General features: G+C 32.8%; 1 protein-coding gene and 1 long non-coding RNA gene across 2 annotated transcripts; one reads left to right on the top strand and one right to left on the bottom strand.

The window, feature by feature from the left end:
* The first annotated feature begins 262 nt into the window (after positions 1-262).
* On the top strand, positions 263-24,294 carry wdb (serine/threonine-protein phosphatase regulatory subunit widerborst). Its single transcript, XM_012490399.3, has 10 exons — positions 263-1,129; positions 1,203-1,496; positions 20,799-20,995; positions 21,164-21,358; positions 21,465-21,595; positions 21,705-21,822; positions 21,899-22,174; positions 22,272-22,501; positions 22,638-22,780; positions 22,868-24,294. Coding segments are annotated over exons 1-9 (1,581 nt in total). The 5' UTR covers positions 263-1,128; the 3' UTR covers positions 22,777-22,780; positions 22,868-24,294.
* On the bottom strand, positions 20,608-21,603 carry LOC147658137 (uncharacterized). Its single transcript, XR_015291128.1, has 2 exons — positions 21,469-21,603; positions 20,608-21,314 (listed from the first exon to the last, which is right to left on the bottom strand). It is a non-coding gene; the product is annotated as an uncharacterized LOC147658137 (long non-coding RNA).
* Positions 24,295-24,469: the final 175 nt, after the last annotated feature.

Genomic DNA, 24,469 nt, shown 5'->3' with positions numbered 1-24,469 from the left:
TAGACAATAAACATCAATCAGAAAATATTAAAAAGAAATATAATTTTTAACCAATAGTTTCAAGTGATGTTAATAATGTAGTTATTTAATTGCAAATTTAAATGTTCCTAGTAAAAAAAAGCAATAGTACTATGGCAAAACGGTAAAGATTCGTAAAGTGGCGCAATCTAGGGTATTCGCTGGTATTCGTGTTTGATCGGGAATCTCCGGCCGATGATTGTCGAGTGCACATTACTATTTTCAGGCACACAAGGCACCTCTTGACGGGTTTTCAATAAGTGAAGAGGGCGACGGTGCAAGGATCCTTTTTTCTTTTTAATTTAAATTTTACGTGCGGTAGATGCCGAAATTGTAGTAACTTGTGTGCGCGTAATAAAACGTACGATGTTGGAAGACGTCTCGGCAGGACTTAGCGCCTGACGGTCTGTCGGTCGTTCCGGCAAAAATGAAAGAAGCTCGTCGGTCCGAGCAGCTGATGGCGGCCGAGTGCTGTTCGAGCCTCAGTGTCCCCCATCGCAACGTTTAAGTGAGTGTGTGCGTTTAGCTGCGCGAGCGGAGTGCGGCTACCGCGTGCGGAAGGAAGATAATTTTGTGGAAGATAGATTTCGCGCGACGAAAAACCGCTTGTAGACAAGCTACAAGCTATTTCGTAACGGTGCTTCTTTCGCGATTTGGTACCCGACACGCAGGCACGGTACGGTAAGCCTGCCAGCCGTTCACGGTCTCCGGCGCCGTAAATCAAATATTCGTTCGAACGGCAAAAACCGAAGAACTGAACCATAGACCAAATCATCGGTCGTGGTTTCAGGTAACGCGTAATCCACATACGATCGAGAAAAGACACGGTGCCGCTTCTGTGTTGCACGGTGTAGGTGGGAGATTCGACGTACGACGGGGCGTGCGTTCGCGTGTGACAACGCCTAACAAGCGATCGCGCCCCTTTTCTCAACCGATACAAAAACGAGCTGACAATTCTTCATTGAATTTTAATTGAACTGTGAACTTAATGGATCTCTTCGATTGACAAACCTTGTCGATTAACACGTTGCTCTGTTACGCGGAAAAACTCGTGCTATGCACGCACTACTATCAATTTTCATCCCTCTCTACTTCAGGAACGTCTGAACCAGTAGGTTACCGTGTTCAGGTACACCACGTGCGCTTGGTAATCGTGTAGTGTTGCTTTATCCTTGTGTGTGTAGTGAGTTCATCTTCCTCGACGCGGAATGCGACCTCCTCGGGGTGGATGCAATCTTCTTTAGTCGCGTCCAACGCCGAAAAAGTGCAGCCGAGGCACGAAAGTGCCTCCAGCGTTCCACTTCCCTCCAGTTCTTATAGTGCCTCTGCTAATCCCAACATGTCGTCAGCGACTTTTGTGGACCGGATAGATCCCTTTGCCAAGAGATCTCTTAAGAAGAAATCTAAGAAATCACAGGGTTCATCTCGTTATCGTAACTCTCAAGATGTTGAACTTCAGCAGTTACCACAGCTCAAAGGTTAGTTGTGATCTTATACTTTATTCCTTTATATATTTCTCGCATTTTCATTATATGTCACAAAGATATATTGATAAGATTTATGAATGGGAACTAATAAATATATTTATATTTTTTTTCATCATGATCTATTTAAATAATATTTATAAGTAATAACACAAGCTATCCGCTTTATATCATCTGTAGATTTAAAGGTATAAAAGATATATATGTAATTATGTTTACAATGAAAAGCAAAAAAGTTAATATATTTATAGTTTCAAATATTATCTTTCACATTATGATTAGTGTAAGATATAATACTATAATATTTATATATAAATGATATTACATAATAATATAAATACGTCTGCTTAATTTAATATAAAGTTTTTGTGTTACAATCAAACGAATCTATCTTCATGATATTGATTGAAAATGCAAGTTATATATTCTTATAATTTTTCATTTTATATCTTTAATATTCATATTTATTATATATATATATATTGTTAAATCTTCTCATTATTATGAATATAGATCTTAATTTATGCATTATATATGAAAACCAAATATTTTTGATATCAAGGAATTATACAACTAACAAAATATTTTATTATAATTTTTAATATTGAGCAGTTAATATATAAATAAATTATATTTTCTCATGATAAATAAAAATATTAAAAATGAATATAATTAATGATTTCAATATATTCTGTTTTATTTATTTTTTATTTTTTGTTTTTATTAATTGCATGATTAAACAATTACAAAGTACCACGTTTATGTATATTGAAATAATTAAATTCTTCTTTTAGTTGATATAAATTTTATAAATGATAATATTAAAAATAAAATGATATGATATTAATATTAATGATATTAATGATGTAATATTAATGTTACATAAAACATTAAATAATGCAAATTTAATATTGTTTTTTTAATAATTATATATTATTATTCGATATAAAGATAATATGAAATTGCTGTAGTTAACCTCAAAATATTTAGCGATAAGCACATTTATATTAAAAATACATCTTTATTTCTTAAACATTTAATACAATTATTATATATAAGGTGATAGAAATCTTTATTTATCGAATATTTAAAAAGTAATAGCATTTAATTCTGTGAATACTTGTCTGGCGTACTTCGTATTGACGTATGTTCAGAAAATCGATGAGGAGCGGCAAAGCAGAGGTCAGTTCACGTTACTCGACCGATTTTCCTGCAATATAAATTTCGTATATTGTCGATAGCCACAAGAGAAATTTTATATCATACAATTAGTAATTTTTTCAATTAGAAATGTCGATATTATCATGCATAGCATAATTTTATATTATTTTATGTGAATTGAAAATTGAAATTTATAAATTGTGACACCATGTGGATGTCATCTTACATTATGTATTCTTATATTATTATTCTATTTGAGATTTTATTTCATGAAATTATTATACAAAATTATAATGTTAACTATAAAATTAATCATAAATTCTGACTCTACTCTTGTTGATTAGGCCGTTCCCCTGCTGTTCGTCCTTCAAATTACTCTTACATAACCTGTACAAGCTTATTATCTTCTGCAATTGGAAGTTACATATTGAATGAATTGTTGATTTTCAGAAAGTATTATTTAAATAATTTCAAAAAAAATCCATATATACATTTTAATTAATTGAGACGTATACGATTTAATGTAAATCAGTCATTAGGAAATTCATGTTAAGTGTACTTTACTAGCATAAAGGTTAGCTTTTAAAATGTCGACGTTTATTAAAAATGTTGCAAATAATGAAATTATATTATTTCAAAAATTTCTTCTATAAACAAGATATATAAGATTTTTTCTTTTCTATTCTAAACAAAAGAAACAAATTAATAAAACACAAAAAAGGAAAAAATAAATTTTCATAGTTTTCATCGATATAATTTATATTATGTTTATGTATTAATGTCGATACAATTTTAATTCAACGAATTCACACTATTTTTGTAAGAAGATGCTTGAAAACAGTAGGTAGTGACCCATAAACTCATGGCACGTTCCAACGACGAGTGGTTATGCGAAATACAAGCATCCACCTTGCAGTAGGCAGTGTCGTTCACCTCTGCCAATAAAACGGCAGTAGTCCTTATAGTCTCTCCTTTTCTGTTACGCATTCACTAGCTTCACTGTCTTCACCGCTTTTTTCCTCCTCTTTACACTTGTTCCTATCTCTTTACTTCTACGCGGTTTCTCTTACCATCTCTTTCTTGCATGCCGCGTACATAACCTATATGCACGTGTTTTCCGCTCGAGTGTTGTATGCGTACGTGCTATGCGTTTACGTATCGATACACGCGATATCACATGTTTCACGGAAGAGTAATTTTCGGTTAAAAAACAAAAATCAAAATAAAGAATACATACGTACTATTATCTGAGAGAAGAGAATTCAATAGTCAATAAGGTTAATTTATTTTGAAAACAAATAAATGATCTTTATTAATTTAAAATTATATGTGCTACCATAAAGTTATCTCTATGTAATACGTGTTATATCGCAATATACTTTGTATACTTTGACAGTAAGATTGTAGCCATAGTCCGGTTTCATGCTAAATTTATGTACTGCATAAAGTCTGTGACAAAGACCAAAGCGGGCAAATATATTCGAAAATTATATACTCTGCCAGTGATTGCAGTATTTAAGAGCATCCTACAGAGTATTTGATATATATTCATTGTAAATATTTGTTAATAATGAAAAGTACAGTTTTTATTCGTAATATTGGTATATGTAAGTGTATGTAGGTAAAATATATAAATATTGCAAAAAAGATTAATAGAAACATATGATTCGTCATCTTATAAATATTGTATTCTTCTCTGTTGATAAAGATTCGAATTCAGATAATAATACAAATAATAATCGTTTAATGGTCGAATAGATCGGAGAAGATATGAATTTTGCTTCCATACTGCAACCAACCTACGAATAAGACTTATTTAGAAACACGTAGGTGTGCAGCCAATGTGTCTACCTACGAGTTCGCGTTGTTCAACAGCCGAAGTATTTTAAAATTACAATCATTAGGATACCTGGGGCATTTAAGAGGAAACTTTTATTATACTTTCGATCTCGAAATTTTTGGATGAATTAAATCAGCTTTTATTGATCGAAAAATAGAGATGGTTTTCATCGAAATCTTGATAAATCTTCTAAACCTATATAAACTTTCTAAACCTATCAAAATACATGACCTTTAGAAAAGTTTCTTTCGTACATTTTAATTACGAATTATTTTGTGTAAATATTCTTTTGTGCGTCAAGAATTGTGTAAGTCTTTCAATTTAACTCGTGACAAATCAACGAAATGAAAATAGATTCGCTTATTGATTTATATGTATTTATGTATTTATTTACAAGCATAGTCTGGCTCATACACCAACCGTGTCATATTAAATTAAGATTCGTGTATGAGAATAATATATATATATATATAAGAACATTTAAATCTCAGTTAAATTGAAAAGCATCACGCTGAATGCATCTACAGGTCATGAATCGAAGCAATGATGTTCAGAGAACGCATATGTTTAGATCACGTGATATATTCGTTCATCGGAGAAATGTCTAGCAATGTTCGTTCATTCCGTCAGGCTGTTACAACATCGCCGGACGATCGTGGTAATCTTCTGTTGACAGATAAGAAGCCACAAATTTATCGCAGTAGAAAATATGCTACTCGTTCTTCATTTCATCGTGTCACGTACATATAAATGTTTATCGTTGATTTCAACTGATATTTTTTTGTGCAATTCTATTGACCGGAACATTTTGTCTGAAAATAACTGAGAAACGATATATAATCAATATCTACAGTGGATGTTTGTAATCTATTCACCGATGTTAGATCAGCAGGCAAATAGACAGTCAAATAGTTAGAACATATAAGAGATCGCGAGCTGTTGCGAAATCTCTTTAAGCTCGATGACGCGACTAGGGTATTACTCGTTATTAGGCCCTCTAGCAGGCTAATCGGGGTTCAAGCGATGAATACACACGCGAGTCACCTAGCGGATTCTCGTTGCGGCACGCGTGTGCCCTCGAGAACAACGATGGAGTCGCCAATGGCCAACGTTTTTCCACTTGTCGCGCACAAAATTGGACTAATTTCGTACACTTCCGGTTTCCTGGGGGGATTCTCACGGGTTGTGACGCCCTGTCTATCGTTCGATTCGACGTTTACGCTTTCTTCCTTCGACGTGACGAAACTCGGTTTGCATCGTTCAATAAACCTGTGAAACTTTTATACTTCAAAACCTATTTGAAACAGTACTATATTTAACGATTATCGACGAGCATTTGTCATTTTTCATTCTACTTTCTTCAATGCAATTTAGTTCGATAGATTTGCAATAAATTGATCCATCCTTGTTTCCAATCATGTTCAAGGTTTCGAGTCTTGTTTTATTTGCAGATCAAATAAAAATCATGCATTAACTTTATTGTAAACGGGCTTGCTCTTCCCGATAAGTTTCAAAGAAATAAAAGAGTTCGATTACAAAAGTTAACGAATATAGTTATTATAACGCGAATAGGTTTTTCTAAAAAGAAATATTTCAATTTGTTTCTTGGAAAATATGTTGTATTTTCGAAAAACATTCTTAATATCGATTTTGTCAATTTTGTTTTTAAACGTTCGTAGTAAAATCTTGTTCAAGCCTTCCACATAATTTTTCACGATGAATTCTTCACGTTCTCACTTTTACGCAACACAAATCAAATATGATTTACATCAGTTGTTTAATAAACTTTAATTTTAACTTTTGTTGAATAAAATATTTGAACGAAGATTCAAAATAGGACGAAAGGATTATTCAAAAAAATATTGATAGATCACGGTTAACAGATTTTCAGGAACACGCGTGATTTGCCGTTTTCAAACATCGTTGTCCACTGAGCCATAAATTCGAGTACGCGATTCGCCTAATTGACGGCGCCATTGATCGCTACGGTCACTGTCAAGATCATCGTGCAGGAGGATGATAAAGCAGTTTTCCGGCCGATGAGAGTGGGCGAGCTTGCTCCGTGCGCGGCGTCGATCGTTAAGCTGCGTTTACACCGTAAACGCGGTTCGTTTGCCTAACGTCTTAACGTGGATTTTATTTGCTTGTTTCAGACTCTTCGCTCCCTCTTTCTCTTTGTCCCCTGTCCCTCTCTTTTATTCTGTTTTTCTCCTTTGTTTATTTTGTAACGCGCAACATTTGAATCGCATAGAGATACAAAAAGAAAAGACGATGTATGGTATAATTTGAACACACATTTGAGTGATGCATTTAAGCTTTTAATTATCGTAGGCGTGTTTTTTCATGCTGCCTGTTATCTCCTCTCTACCACATATTTACTATATTTTTTTTTTATTATTTCCTTTTTTTTTTTATTTATATCGATGACAGATGTTGCAGAAGAATTTTATAAATGGTATTGTTTACGAATAATGAAAAGCAATTTTTTCATTCAAATACAAAAATGTGAAAAATGCGATGAAGTTGTCAATATGAAAATGCCATGACGCTTACGGTGTACAAAGAACAATGAGAAGCCTTCAAGATCAATTATATTTGTTTCCGTATATGAGATAAGCAATAAAACTTGTTAAATATATATATATATATATATATATATATATATATATATGCGTATCTTGTGTCACAAATTGAAAATAAGAATGCAATAAATATCAGTTCTAAGTTTCTAAAATACACAAATCACTTTTAAAATCTACGAGTATGAATTATATGCAAGACAAGTTTTAAGCTCTTCTAGAAACGAGAATAAACTTGAATACATCATATTTACTACGATATTTTTTCTTTTTTTTTAACATGGCAAACAAATGCGCGAGACTCGATGTGGATTGGGATTCGGACGATACTGAATATCGACGTAAACCAGTCTTGGAGGCCATTTCGAACACCTGTTATTCGATTAAGAGGCTGTTGTACCTCGAACGTGAAACGTTCTCGAATTCTCGTTTGTTTGTCTCCTTTCCTCTTAATCTTGAATCATAAAACACGCTCATAAATTTTTTCCTTTTGAGTCCGTTCTTGTATATCGATGACTCCGCTTCCTTCGTGCACATTGTTGTTCATAAATACTAAATTCCTTTTAACCTCGTTCGAATATCTGGAGCAGTCCCATACCTTCGGTTTTACCTCGCCATATTACATGATCGGTATTTGCATTTTGGTGGAAAGTTCACGCCATTTTAACCCGTTTCTTCCGAAAAATTCAGGATTTTCAAATAAAATGTAGATATTACGGCCACGTAATAATATTATTCATTGATCGATCTCGGCGATACGCTCGGTGTCGGCAATCTCTACAACAATTTGCATCGAGTTTACACGAGAATATCTATCAATCTTTCGCAATAATTATGTTAATAGTATGATGCGTATTTATGTCTCTCTCGTCTTTGCCCTCTTCTTTCTTATTTGTTTCGGTCGGTAAACGCTCGAGAGAATCTTGCGGAATGCATTTCTGGCATTGACATTGACGAGAGTTATAAAATAGGCTGTCGCTAATAACAGAGGAGAGAGGGGAATAGTATCGCGCGAAAAGCGACGAGTGCATCCACGAGGGGGCATCGAGGAGAGGAACGCATGAATAGAGAGACGACGAATGGTGTCGCGGCGCTTAACGTTCTTTGCCATTCCGCTAATTGGACTCGATTCGTTCGACATTCTATGCGCGTGTTTTTATACCTTTGAGGGACTGCTCATTGTGTGGCAAAATTTTGGTTTAACGTTAGAATTGGATCGTGACGATTAACGTATATTTATTTTTATTAGAATAAAATGGAATAAAAGATTCTTTCGAGAAAAAGGATTGTTTGTTCGCTTTATTTCACAAAAAAATAAAGAACATTGATATAAAAATATTCTTGTAAATATTTTTGTATTCTTGTCTTGTTGAAAAACTGGTTGATGGAAAATCGAAATAATTATTTGATTCATTCCTTCTATCGATCAACTTGATTCATTCGTATGCATTTGCACTTATTCTTGCATCATCCTTTCTCGATCGACACAGAATCTGCTTCGTTTTATTGATATTATCGACGAGATACAGAACTTTGTACAAACAGATTAAAAAAAGAAAAAACAAATTGTGTGACCTATGTGTCTGTATTTATAGTTAAAAAGCAAAAATAATTGCATCAGTAATTAAATAAAGAATCGCAATAGTACGTTGCTCGTGGCCAAAGATTTAAAATTTCCCAATACATATTTGTTCAAGATTTAATCAATAAGAGTTACGTTTTTATTTTTGATCTTTTCCTTTGATCCAATCAAATTAAAATGCGCATGTACATTATGACGATGTGCGTATACAGATCATTGTAAATTAACGCCATGTCAATGACTTGAAATTCTTGGGTATATAGAAATACGTAAATGTGGATTGTACATAGAGTAAAGATCGATAGAAGAGTATCGTTTGAACGTGCATAAGAGCAGATATGCAGAGGAAGCGGAAAGAAAATCCTAGGTGACGGAGAAACGGTCAGAGCACGGTGACCTGACGGTGAGTCATTGTCGAGGTCAAGCCGATATCCAACAGTTGTTGGTCGAGTTGGAGTGCAGTTGCAACTGCACGCTCATCGACTTGACTCGGAGTCGGTGTAGGCAGACACCCTGTTCATGTTTATGCGCAATCGTCAGCAAAATCTCACGTTTAGAGAACACGATGAAAGAAAAAGGGAAAGAGACAGCAACTAGATATAGAATTTTTAATCTCTAAGTGGTTGAAACGATTGGAAACGTGCATTTTGATTTTCAATTTTTACCTTTGGTTTCGTTGATATTTGTCTCGAAAGAAACAAACTTGATTGATCATTTTTACCATTACATTTTACGTATTGTTTTATTGTTTATCGAATTATCGTCATCTTATCAGTTACTCGAACGAGTATTCTTTCTTGACAATAAGAAATTAAGTTTAAGAATTATCGCTTGTGTCGATTGTCCTGATTTTTACATTTCATCGTTCCATTTCTCGAAATATTGTAAAATAATGTAAAAACGATAGTTGGGGCGGTAAAGAGAAGCAATTAAAAATCTGTTAGCAACTCGTATTCACGAACAAAGACGGGATGTAGGCGCTAATTATGTTCCTCGAGGGACTAACGACACGCGTGATTCACGGCGGAAAATCATCGAGCATCGTTAAGTAATCTTCGGTTAATACGAATTATCGCTTTCATCTTTTTTTCAAAAGTAAATTACTCCGTGTTAAATTATCCGTGAACACGTGCGACCGATTTGGAAAATTGAGAAACAAATCTCGATCCTTGAACGATTTATCGAGCCTTTGTCTATTCAAGGATTAAACGCACGGCTTCATCCGTGGCGATGAACCGGTCTGCATCTGAAACCATATTAAAACGAAGCGGAATAATAGATGGAGAAGATCGTCTTGGCGATAGATCTTGGCGGTAGTTTGCGAGTATGCGCAGCCGATTCACGTTCCTCGAGCTCGTAAATCCCTTCCTCCGAGTAGAGGGCGCTGACTTGCTAGGGGCAAGGTGATTCTCGATCGTGTCCTTGCGTAATAACCTGTATCTTGAAATAATTCAAATAAGTTCTTTTGTACGTGCTTTTTATATGTGCCTTGAATAGGATTAAACCGAGTTCTACATCTAAAAAGTTGGCAGGAAATTTAATTGGTATTAAATAGAGTACAAGAGGATCACTAAAGCGGTGTAAATGTAGATGTGCCGGTGCTGAGTAATTGGAACACGAAACGAGTTCATTGAATACATTACAAGGAAATACAATTGTGTCCCGAGAACTCGACTCGTTGTAGACATCAAACGTGATCGTTTCCAAGATGTTTGTTGATCACGATCAAAACGCTGATTGAAGCTGGTCCAACTCGAGAGTCGACCTTCATATTCTTTTTTTTTTTATTTTTTATCGATCGAATTAAAAGAACGGCGATTTTATCGCGAGAATGAATCTTTCACGCGTAATCCAGTTCTCGATCCTTCGTGAAATCGAACCATAGGTAGATCCGATAGTCCGTTTCTTCCGCAATCACAGCCCATTGTAGCGGTCCTCCTTGGAAGCAGTCCATCTGTGAAACACTATTCACAGAGAGGATCGAGACCTTTTTCCTTAATCAAAGATTGGATTCGATCCAAGTCTATTGGCCGAGCAACATGCTCAACTCGAAAAAGCCTAGCAGAACTAACCGTAGGGTCAAGGATCCTTTTCTTCGCTATAATCGTAAAAAATTTAAGAAAAATCGCGTAATTCTTAACATTTCAATTATGAAATCGATGAAATCCTTAAGATTTCTGATTTTAACGGCCATTTCTTAATTTTCCTTGTAATGAAAATCATTTTTGTAAGCTTGTGTGTATCAAAGCAGTTACGATCACTTTTTAAACTTCGAATTTCACGTAGCAAATGAATCGTTATTTCGTAAGAAAATCGTTAAAATTTTCATCAATATCTCGTTAAATGTGACTATTACGAGACGTAAGAAGCGATAACGCGTCGATAACGAGACATTAGTTAACTTTATTATCTCGGTGAAGTATCGAAAATCTTTGGTATAAAATAAGCCGTTCTGATAAGAGACTGATACCACACTGATTACGAGATATCATCGTAAATTCAATTACTGCAGATAACCGCTATATAAACGTATCTACAACGAAACGTTTGTCTCGAAGGATATTTCGACGAGGAAATTTTAATTAGTATCTCGCTCGCTTTCCAAAAGTAAATCGCTTAAATCGTTCGGAGTGTCGAGTCCTAATGTTTCGACGCTCGCTAATTAATCACCTCGTGGTACCTTTCCTAGAATATCTCTTTAGGAACAACGAGGTCAATAATGTTCTATCGTGAAATTCCAGATTATCCGTGTTCGTCACATGTACGAAAACGATAAAATATATTTACGCTTTGTTAAGTTTCTTTTATTTTATATAATATTATATACAATACATATTCACAAAAATGATTGAAAAAAAAAAGAAGCAAATTTCTAAATACTTTTGTTTCATAATGTTTTGACGTATTCAAAGGATTATGTAATCGAAGAGAAAGAGCAATGTCTTAACAGTGATGACGCTTGTTACGACAACGGGAGAGGGACACTTCCTTCAACAAGGAGAGTCCCCTTCGGCGCACCATGATCGGAAAGAGAGAGAGAGAGAGCATTACACCTTTACGATTATGCAGCAAATGCGATTATCGCGGTTGATCGTTCTTCGAAGAATAACATCAAAAGGGATACAGAAATACAGAGTTCGACCGGTTTAAAATGATTTCACCTTGATTCGTATCGATATTATTACCTCTAAAGAGAAATACATACTGGAATACAAGAGGAATAAAAATGGATAGACTTGTCTCGAAGTAAATCTTTATAAAAATACATGGTATAATTATCGATCAATTTCGTAGCTCTTAATAATTTTTTCTCTGAGCAAACAAAAAGGTACGATTATATAGTTTTATTCGCCATAAATATTGAATCGTCGTAGAAAAACGTGATTTTTTTCCAGCAATGTTTTTCACCGTCAAAAAATCATAACATGTTATAATTCTGAATACTTCGTTTCGGGGTAAACGGGATAATCGTCGGTGCTCAAGGATTGTTCAAGCCTTTCTTAATCAGCCAGGAATTTGAATGAAACTCGTTGGAACGATTTCTTTTTATCAATTTCTTTCGAAAAAAAAAATAATAATAATAAAGTTAAAAAGGTATTGATTAAACAATATCCCAGAAAATATTGAAGTCGGTGAATGAAATTGATATATATATATAATCGATAAACGAGGATGAGACGATGCTCGTTAACGGAAAACGAGACGACAATCGTGTTCGACGTTCCTTCAATATATTATCATCGTCCTTACGAACAATTATCGGGAGTAGATCGTAGCCAATAATGAATCTGAATGAGGATCGTTCGATTGTTACATCAAGAAATTACGTGTCGCGTTTACGCTACCGCAGACGATGGTTAATTGTCCTCGAGAAAAAAAGTGGAGAGGAGGAGGAGAAAAGAAGGTTGGAAGGAGAAGAAGCGTTGATAGAGGAGAATCTTAATAGAGTGATCGACGCCACGTTGCACGCCACGTTCCTCGATCCCGTTTCTCAGAATCGTCGTGGCCAAGCCTCGTTGATTCTCGCCTGTTAACTTTGTCATTGCTTTTCTAATTAAAGAAGGTCAGGGATTCCCTTCGCGACGATCTTTGAGGGGGAAAAAAAAGAAGTGCAGACGGAGAAAATTCTTTGCGAAATTCTTTGTTCTGATATCTTTCAACGACGCCTTCCAACCACTGTTGTCTGCCCTTGTTGCTTCATCTTTCTCGAAGCTAGGCATTTCGTATTTTATACTTTTTTTTTTTCTCTCGATGATTCGCGACGATTGGACGAAACTAATTGAAATTCATTGAATTTTCCAGGTAACAGATTAATATTTGGATTATCAGAGTGTGTAAAAATTTTTGTTTCGAAATGAATATAACTATAACACCGTGTGAAAAATGTCAAATCTTTATATCATACATAGTCGTCTCACGTTCTTCTTTAAGAGACAAGTTAGCAAACTTTGACTTCTATATACCACGATCCAACGGAATTAACAAGCAATACAAACAATTTCCCAGGAGAAGAAGTTTCTGGAAGTAGGTGAAACTCGATATCCAGCGAAGGAACGACGGTCAGCGATGGGATTCACCAAATCCATAATCCAAAGTAAATTCTGCCTATCTTTGAACAGAAACGGATTGGAAAAAAATTATTATTTTCTATCCGTTCGCAAGAGATCACGTATCGCGCGTAAACGAGACACAGTAGTTAACTGTGCCGAAGCAATAAAGTGGCGGCAAAGCCGGATCCTGGCGGGGGGGTTGAATCGCGGAATCGATCGAGGAACGTGTAGCGTATCCGAGCGCAGGGCGCACAGTTGACATCATCAGAACGTCGACCTTTCTGAACGATCTCGGATACGGTCTCGCGTTACGTCGTCTCGTTCTGCTAATGAGAATTACGCAACGGCACGCATCAAATCCGGCTGGCGCATTCTCGCGTACCGGAATCACTTTCCGGAGTGGTCTCTCTCCCCCTCCCCCATCCGTGGTGTACCAGAGGATCGAGTTCCCTCGGATTGACACGGAGAAAGCCGATAGGGAGAAACAATATCGCTCAAAGACGCGCCAATCTTTTTTCATCTTTAATCTGAAAGTATATAATAAGTGCATTATAGATACTATAAATACGTGTTAAATTTGTTCCATTGATTTTTAATAACTCTTTTAATATCACTTTGTTTTCGATCCGTAAAAAAAAAAAAAAAAAAAGAGAGAGAGAGATGAAAGAAAGGGATGATATGTACAGTATGTAAAACATATATATAAATTGATCGATGAGCGATGGGGAGAAAAAATCGAATGTGAAAATGGTGGGGAGAAAGATAGAGAATCGAATGAGAGATTCACCGATATACGCGTTTATTGGAAGTAGAGGCGGAAAATGGGAGGAAAAGGAGAACGAGATGGAAAGACAGAGGGAGGATGAAAGGTAAAAGGAGAGGGAGAGAAAGAGAGAGAAGAGCCGGGCCACCCAACGAATCCCCAGAGAAGCGACGGCGGTGGGAGTATTGATCCGGAATGCCGGCGACCGGCTGCCTCGAACGCTCTCCTTTACCTTCTCTCCCCCTATCTCTATCTCTTTTCCTTCCTTCCTTCCTTTCTTCCTATGTACACGAACTTTTCTTTCCATCCTTCCCTTCTTCCTTCTTTCTCTTTTTCTTCTTCGTTTAATCCAAGTATTCGCATCCAACCTTCACCCCCATCCCTGAAACCATAACTAAACCACGAATTACTTCGTTTGCCTCTTGCTTCGTCTTCGATTTCAGATCTACGATCCTCCGATTTCACGCGCCGCCCTTTCCATTCTTCGAGAATATTAAAACAACGCCCCAAGAGATTGCCTTCTGTTTCTTCCTCTCTCGATCATCGCTGTTCATGACACTTTGCTTTCTCTTGGCATCCGATCCTTGAACGTTCGTTCCTTCACTTTGTTCCCCCATCCTTCTATTTTATACCCATCTCCTTGATACGAATGTAGTCTCCATATCGAATCTGCGTGTTTATGGCAGTTCCAGAATAGTTATTGAATCGCCACAACTGATGCGACATTTTCGACTAAAACATTGCTTTTAACATTTTGTGATTTGTCTCTGTAGTGTTTGTACATCGCTCTAGCAATTACATGTTTTTGTGTTTTCGCGTTCGCGAATTAATCCAAAGAGGAACCCGATTGCGTCAACATTTCCGCAAATGTTTCTACTAGATTGTAATGCGTTTAAGCGAATAGTGTAAAATGGCCCTTAAACAAATTTTTGTAATTCAAAATCGTTTGATTCGTGTTAATTCGAATTTGGATAAATTTACATATATATATATATATTTTTCGTTTGTAAATAAAATATTCGCTTCCAAGTTACGGAATTACGTTATAGTATTCGGTGGCAATCGTTAAAGGGGAGAAGACGAGGATCGAGTATATGGATCGTCTTCGGTATTCCTTTAACGTTCTTTTCTTTTGTTCCGTGACCTACGATCGCCTTTGTTCCTTTACCTTGGTGAACTTTGAGTAAGACGAACGGAGTTAGATGAAGTAAGAACCGGTTGTACACACGTGACACGATTTCAAGACCTTCTCTCTTCTCTTGTTTGCTTTTCTTCGATTTTTCTTTCTCATCGAGACACATTTCGTACGACGACACTCATTACGACGTTGATGGACATCAAAACGATCGTTTTTTGATTTATCGATTCCGAAATTAAGTTTCCATTCTCGATTTTAATTTTCAATGAAAGAAATAAGAAGAAAAGCGTAGAATCAGCTCGTTTTCATACTTCGTGGTCCATTCGTTACATCAAAGAATCGTGCGCGGTGGGCGAATAGTCGTAAAAGCAACGTTCATGTTGCAAGGCCACGAACGTATAGTACGACAAGAGTATGTGAAAGTACCCCGAGTTATGAATGAAATTATAAATACATACATGCTAGATGATCGTGCACGTAATTCGGCGACGCATAATTCTAACTTTGGAACCTTTGGCACCAACTATTTTCGCACTTTGAATTTTCTACTACATTCCTAATTTTTTTTTTTTTTTTTTTTTTTTTTTAAGATTAGTTTTTAACTTTTAAGATTATCAGATAAAACTTCTCATTACTTAACTAAAACTGATCTTATTACTTATAAAAATGATTATTAGGTTTCAAGGATAAAAATATCACAATTGATTCTAAATTAAAAAAAAAAATTATTCGCGATAAAGAATTATAATAAAATAAGAGTTGTTTCAAAAACGATGGTGGATATTTTCATTTAATCTAGAGCATAAGGACCATGACCTTGGTTTATGCAAACCCGATCTCTGCTAATAACAGATAATAAGATCGCACTTCCGACATGGCTCCGCCGCGTGCCGGAGTCATCGTGGCGCTGCCGAAATCCTAATTATGTTTTGGACGAATCACAAACCGCTGATTCTGGGCACCGTGTCAATTCTTCAAACAGACACGGGTGTCGTCATTCGTGACGCTCGATAATCTTGACGATTTTCTTCCTTCTTTCGCTTCTGGTACGTGCTGTATTTTGGCACTTCTTAGCGATCGTTTGTTCTTCCTTCTTAGTGATCTTCCTTTTCTTCTTCCTATTACGTTACAAAAGCGTACTTTTGGCGCGCTATCGCTATCGTATTCATATATATCGTATAGAATGGAAAAGAAAAGAGCAGGGCAATCGCAAAATTCGATAAATTTATTAATATGATAAAAAACAAAGTTACTTGAATCTGCGATATCGATCCATTCCTCGAAGATAATTATTATGTGCAGACAGCGCACATCGATAAAGCAAAACCAATTAATCGTGATTGAGGTTCGACGAACGATAGAGACAGGAATGAAGAAGCGCTTCCGATTATTTTCGTCTGTCCGGCAATTTCACGGCAGTCGACGTGTATATATCATCGCTCTCTAGAAAAGTTTCCTGTTTTTAATTACGCCGAGAATGCCTGCCAGTGGAACGGTCGGCGTTTGCCGAGGCCGAAAATAAATGAAACGAAATAATCGAGGTCCTCTTTCCTGTCGTGGCTACGGATGGAAATATACGAAATTATCGAAGCTGTCCGCTTACATAAAGAAAACAACGATTATTACTTCGCGACTCATTGACTGACTTGAAAATAAACCAAACAAACTCTTTTGCTCGAGTATTTTTCTTCGCTCTTCAGCCGCCTCTATATCTATCTTTTCTTCATTGCTCTTTTTTTTTTCCCTTCAATGGAACGCGTCAAGGTTTCTATACATATTATAACAAAAAATAAGAAGAAAAAATATACACAGTTTTGTATACCACATAGTCATAACTACTGATATTTTTAAAAAGTTTATCAATGAAACATCACATCACAATACGATCAAATGTCGAATCGGCAAGTTACTAGTCGCGCCAAACTAATTCTATGTTTTCGCCTTCTTTTTTCGTCATACCAAAAACATCGGTCGCGTTGTACAACTACTACCCGCGTTACTTAAATGTATTCGCAAGGTCGCATAACCGGAATATTCAGCTGACGATTTCACTTATACTTTATACGCTATGCGTTCGCAATAAGTAGATTGTAATTGATTGTGTTGTATCCGTGTTCATCATCCGAGAATCGTAGACAATTTTGACTTGAATCAAATTAAAATCAAATATTCTCTATATTTTGTCAAAAGAAATCATCAATATATTCCCTTTTATTTACAGCAATAAAGGTCACCTGTTACGCATAGGCTGTGACCATGAATTACGAAATATATATTTCAAGTCAGTGTATCTCAGTCTCTGGAGTATAATATAAGCGTGTAATTATATGATCGTGAAAAATTTAATCAAAATTTACATTATTTTACTTCTGTACATTCTGATCATATGTATACATTTTTTTTTTTTAACATATATGTGTGTAACTGAGGAAAATATCAAATATAGTTTTCCTATTGGAAATCGAGATATTCAAAGCTCATAGACTGTGCGTCACATATCAACCTATTTTTACTGTCCACTTTAACGATATTCTAATATTGTGATTGCGGTCAAATTGTTGCCTCAAAATTTCATTCATTTATCGTGTATACACATAATATATTAGTTATTCTTCGCTCTCTTACACATAGTGTAATATAATGCAATTATGTAAATTGGTAAAATCGAGACAATATAAATGAGGCCAGGTTAATTGAAGAGAGTAACATTATTAAATAAAAGCTTATATAGCTGTGTTGTCGTAACATTTGTTTTCCGATTAACAATTAAGACGATCTCTATCATAGAACGTTTTTTAATAACTCATTACTATTCGGTCTCGTGTGTTATGATCACGATCATGCGTGCGCATGAAATTTTTATAGAACTAGGTATACAACTAGTCTTGTAATTCTTTATATTTGCCTGTGAATATCATTCTAACCTTAACGGTTGAAAAGTTTTACTCCTGTTTTCTTTTACTCTTTTTATCCCTCTTTGTGCTCTGTAGCTTTCTTCTTTTTATTTCCCTTTATTCTTTTTCTTTTTCTCATTTTGCTTTTTACCATCTGCTATCCACATTTTTCCATTGAGTCGAACGAAAGCACACCGTTAATTCGTTTTGCTCTCTGCTCTGGATCGTTTTCAATTACTTGGCGATCTTCTTGACATAAGAATCTTGATGGAACGGTCGAGCGTGAAATAATCGAATGGCGATAGAATTTGAAAAAAGAAAAAAATAATACACATGTTTTAATTATTTAAAAATCTTTTTATAAAATAAAAAGATTAGAAAGAAGATCCATTAATATAATACGATATTTATAAATCAATTATTCTAAATGGATATTATTAAATTAATTTATCTTTGATTGTTTCGAGGATTACAGATTCCGTAATAAACGGATATAGGGTATCACATCGCGGAAGTTCGCTTTAATAAGCAAATAGCGACATTGATTTACATCACGGCCTTCTACGTTAATTATCTTATTTGATAGCATAATTTAGAATTCAAAAGTTACAAGAATATATTATATATTATATTTATATGTTGTTGATCGTTAATTTTTAATTATCGATTCGATATATCTTCCTAACTTATAATGCAAATCATGTATCATATATCGGAATTGCACATATAAAATGTTTCATAATATACAAAATAAATTTACCATTCTGTTTCAATCTTATTCATGGATTACAATATAATTTTCATTTAAAATAAAAAAAAAGCTTCTAGAAAAAATTCATGTTAATTTGTCGCGACTTTTTTTTTTTATTATAAAGGGCTATAAGATAAATCAAAAAAAGAATAGTGATGTGATTATCTAAATAAATCAGTATAAACAAAAAAAGGTAGAAACCAAAGAAGAAATGAATAAAAAGTGAGATTAATGGATGGATGAAAAAAAAAGAAAAGCTAGAAAAAATCTTCTGTGCTTTCTAATTTTTATCTTTCTTTTCTATCAATAAATGAAAAATTCCACCTAATTTCATTCAATTCTCTTTCAAGTATACTAATGCTGATAATAATTTATAATTTAACAGTTATTTTATCATTAAAAATTGATTATGATCATGATGAGATATCATTTCTGTTAATACACTCTCTTCTTAATTTTTTCAAAATCGAATATCGATGTGAACTTTTTATGTTAAAGAAAGATATTTTTTTATTAATTTTTTGAATATCAATTTATATTTCTTCATCATGATCGCATATCAATTATATATGAACATAAATTAGATAATAACTTTATTACTATTGTTAAATAAAATATTATTATTTCTTGATAGAAATGTATTTGATAGAAATCAATTTTTTTTCATGTTTAAAAATTATTAGCCATAATTAAAAAATGCTTTTTAGTATATTATTAGATAAGATTAAATTGAAAATACTAACTATTAGATCTACAAATTGTATTTTGTTTTTTCATAAAGATATATATACTGTAAATCAGAATTATTGTAGATATTTTAAAAATAAGCGTTGATTTAATCATGAGACAAACGAATCATCAAGGTAGAGTAAATTAATCATTAGAGAGAATCATTTAAATCGATAAACGAATAATTAATGGTCAGAGATGAAATATAAAATCAATTACAATAATGCAAATTTTATAATAATAATAAATTCCTTGCGAAGATCAGATGAAAAAAATTAATAGAAATTGAAATAAAAAAATTTTTTAAAAAAATTTCTGCTAAAATCAGAAACACTCAAAGCTGATAATTTAAGATTCTCCTTCAATATTATATTAATAATAGAATAACTGCACTGTCTATCACTTTGTGTCATTTTATCATATAAACATTGTATTGTTATCAAACAATTATTATAATAATTATATTTTTATTCTTTTGTTTCATTATTGATTTTATATATTTGACACATCTATGTAAAAAGAATTGAATATATATTTTATATAAAGAAAAATAATAACATCTAATGTTTAAAAGCGATAGAGTAATTATCGTAGCGCATGAATGTTCTTAAAAGAAATTTATTACTTCTGTTTACAGTGTTGCCAATATAACTGTGTATATACGCCGCATGGTGCGCGCATGTCGTTTGAATCATAACCTCACTTGACATAACCTCAACTAAAATGTCGGTACAATTTATCGATACAAAACAAAATAGAAAAATTTCTATAATTGTATATTTATTTATAAATAATAAAAAATGTATTGAATAAATTTCAATGTAATTATTTTTTATTTCTTCTATATTTTTTTTTTTCATTTTAAATTTTATAGGTCATAAATATTTATAATAAAAAGCTAAAATTTATAAAAAAATCAATTTGTTTATTTAAAAAAAATAAAAAGGAAAAAAAATATAATTTAAAAGATATATTTTTCATCAGTCATTTAAATCAACTTGAAAAAAATCTATTACTAGCGTGTTTCGATTTTTATTTGATTGAAATGCTCGAAATTGATTCCGAAGATATACTGCAGTCTACAAACAAATGAAAAATGACTTTTCACGATCTATTGATTCCGTTATATTGATGAGAATTGATGTATTTAGAACGAATGTTACAAACTACAAAATTAGTAATTGAATTACTAATGGATTAATGATAAAATTTAACAGATTATAACATATGTAACAATGTAATTAACTCAAAAATTTTTTATGAAAAATAGATTATATTGAATTTAAAAATCATTATTGAAATGTTACAGATGTCACACCATCAGAACAAGAAGATTTATTCATCCGAAAACTTCGGCAATGTTGTGTGACCTTTGATTTTATGGATCCAATGGCGGATCTTAAAGGAAAAGAAATTAAACGTAGTACACTCAATGAATTGGTTGAATACATTACAGCTGGACGAGGTGTTCTCACAGAACCTGTATATCCTGAAATCATAAAAATGGTAAATATAATATGAAAATAATATTTATTATTATTATTATTATTATTATTATTATTATTATATATATTATTATATATATGTATATATATATATATATTATTATATATATTTATAACTTAATTCATAAAAATATTTTCATTATATTAATGTTTTTTTTTTTTTTTTAAGATTTCTGCAAATCTGTTTCGCACATTACCACCTAGTGAAACTCCAGATTTTGATCCAGAAGAAGATGATCCAACATTAGAGGCAAGCTGGCCTCATTTGCAGTTGGTTTATGAATTCTTTTTACGCTTTCTTGAATCTTCAGATTTTCAACCTACAATTGGCAAAAAAGTTATTGACCAAAAATTTGTTTTACAGGTATAATTTGTAATTTAAATTAATTTAAAATAATATTTTTATATAAAATAATAATCTAATTGATTTAATATATAATAATATCTAATATATTTGTTAATGTTTATAGTTACTGGAATTGTTTGATTCAGAGGATCCTAGGGAAAGAGATTTTTTGAAAACTGTTTTGCATCGTATTTATGGGAAGTTCCTTGGTCTTAGAGCCTTCATACGCAAACAAATCAGTAACATTTTCTTGAGGTATATCTATAAATTAACAAAATTCAAATAATTTAAAATTTATATATTTGTTTATACAATATATATACAATTGTATATACAATATATATTTAATTGGTTATTTTTATAGGTTTGTATATGAAACAGAGCATTTCAATGGAGTTGGTGAACTTCTTGAAATTTTGGGTAGCATTATAAATGGATTTGCTCTTCCTTTAAAAGTTGAGCACAAGCAATTTTTAGTTAAGGTAAAAAAATATAAAAATATTAAATTTCAAAAATATATTTTAAAATTTGATTCATCTTTTTTTTATCTTGTTACAGGTGCTGCTACCATTACATAAAGTAAAGTGCTTATCATTATATCATGCACAATTAGCTTATTGTGTGGTACAATTTCTTGAAAAGGATGCAACTCTAACAGAACCTGTTATACGAGGCCTCCTTAAGTTCTGGCCTAAAACGTGTAGCCAGAAGGAGGTAATGTTCCTTGGTGAAATTGAAGAAATTTTGGACGTGATAGAACCTAGCCAATTTGTTAAAATACAAGAACCTTTATTCAGGCAAATTGCACGTTGTGTTTCTTCACCACATTTTCAGGTATTTGAATTTAATTTTTAATAATTAATAATATAACTACTTAAAATATAGAAAAATTATTAAAAATTATTTTTAACGATAAAATTATTTTACATAGGTTGCCGAAAGAGCATTGTTCTTTTGGAATAATGAATATATAATGTCTCTAATTGAAGAAAACAATCATGTAATAATGGGAATTATGTTCCCGGCATTGTATAGAATTAGCAAGGAACATTGGAATCAGACAATTATAGCCCTTGTTTATAACGTTTTAAAAACATTTATGGAAATGAATAGCAAGCTCTTTGATGAACTTACTGCCAGCTATAAGTCTGAAAGGCAAAAGTAAGTAATATTTTATTTTATTTAAAAAAATAATATAAAATAATTCTATAAATTTAAAAACTTCTTTTTGAAAAACAATAAAATGAAATTCGTCGATAGCTTTTATATTATCTATAGAAATATTTTGTAATGTCAGAGAAAAGAAGAGAGAAAAGGAAAGAGACGAATTGTGGAGGAAACTGACTGAATTGGAGGTAGAGCGACGTAATGCGCTTACAGCTACTTTCAATAATCCAGTTCCTGCCACAACACCTACGACACGAGCCCGCCCTTGAACTGGTAAATAATTAAATATGCATTATATTTATATATGTGTGTGTGTATATATATATATATATGTATAATATATAGTGAATATTATTACAGGTGGAAATATACTCCCAAGCTGCCCAATCATTAGCCCTTAGTTTACGTCGATTGTCCATACACTACATGCAAAAATTATTGTTGTTAGTGGAGCAAAGTGTCTCACAATGGCATTCTTGACGTAATGTAATTTCTTTCATTAGTTACTAGCCTAAAGGGCGAAGTGGAGAAGAGAAAAATGAAAGAATTAATAATCATAATTTCATTCTTCTTCGACGCAATGATGATTGATGAGTTCTAATATTTTTATTGTGTACATTAATTTCTACTTTTCTTTTTTCCTTTTTCTTTAATAGCAATGATTTAATTTGTACAATTTATTCAGTGTCAGCACATAATACGAGAATGTTAGTCCCTTCTTTAACTAAAGTTTAGCTGCGCTCGGTTAGGAGGAGACGATCAAGATGTAAATTCAAATAGATAAAATATATTGTTATAATATTAATTTTTGCATGTGACATTTGCTTCAGTTTCTAAATGGCTAATGTCCTTTCATGACTGACCCACCTTACTCTGATTCTCGCCTCCAACAGAGCCAGCAGGGGCGTTGTTTGAAATGTATCATATATTCGTATTAATGATAATGATAACTATAACAAAACATAATAAAATTAGGTAAATATATAAATATATATAATACAATATATTATATAAAAATATAGTACTATTGATGAGATACAAGTCACACATTCACACATACACGAATACACCAAACTGTGGTAAATACGTGTAACGTACAGACCGATGTGCTACAAATACTAACATTGTGCTGACTGCATGCCCGCAGCAAGTGGAATAAATTTTTTCAAAGAAAAAAGGCCGTGACGATTTGTTCGTCGTATATCGAGAATAATATTGAATAATAAGATTCAATCCATTGAAACAAAAAAACGTAAAAAATATATGTTGTTTTTTAAATAAAAAAAAATAAATAAAAAATGCGAGGGGCAAATATACAATAAAAAAATTTAATTGTACCAAAATATCCATTGCTTATAAATATAATAAATAATAGAGATACAATGCATAAGATTTATTCGGAGCTGTGCTCCCACAGGCCACCGCAAAGACGTGGGATCGTTTTTAAAGTTTCTTACCATTGCATAATAATAATAAACAATAGTAGTTCTTAATAAATAGATGGTTAACAAATGAGTGACAGCTTGCTCATATTTTCATGAAGTAGTTGAGAAATATCTAATATATTTGTTATGTTTTATTCTTCATTCTTTTTATGTCAAATATGTTTTACCTCATCTCATAGCATACTTTGTTTACATTGTACACGATTTATCTCCACTTCATGAAAATTAGTTCAAAAACAAATTGAAATATATAATTATTGTAAATGCTGTAATGTGACTCGAGAAAAACAATACGGATAAATTCATAAGAGTTCTATACGCATAAATAGACACTTTATTAAATGAATGTCTAATTTATTTCTACTCTCTAATTTTTTTTAATGCTGCTTTATCAAATATCTGTAATACTAGATTACTTAAAATTTGTCGTGGCCTATATATATTTTTTTTTTTTTTTTTAAATATAGATTTGCAAGTATTCATTTATTCTTTCAACAATAATAAAGCATTTTGATAA

Source organism: Apis florea, unplaced genomic scaffold (genome assembly GCF_048593485.1).
Source record: "Apis florea isolate Af1SG1 unplaced genomic scaffold, ASM4859348v1 contig_2350_pilon, whole genome shotgun sequence".
In the NCBI taxonomy this organism is placed as follows: domain Eukaryota; kingdom Metazoa; phylum Arthropoda; class Insecta; order Hymenoptera; family Apidae; genus Apis; species Apis florea.
The sequence above is the reverse complement of the archived record's forward strand: the minus strand, read 5'-3'. Positions and strand labels throughout refer to the sequence as shown.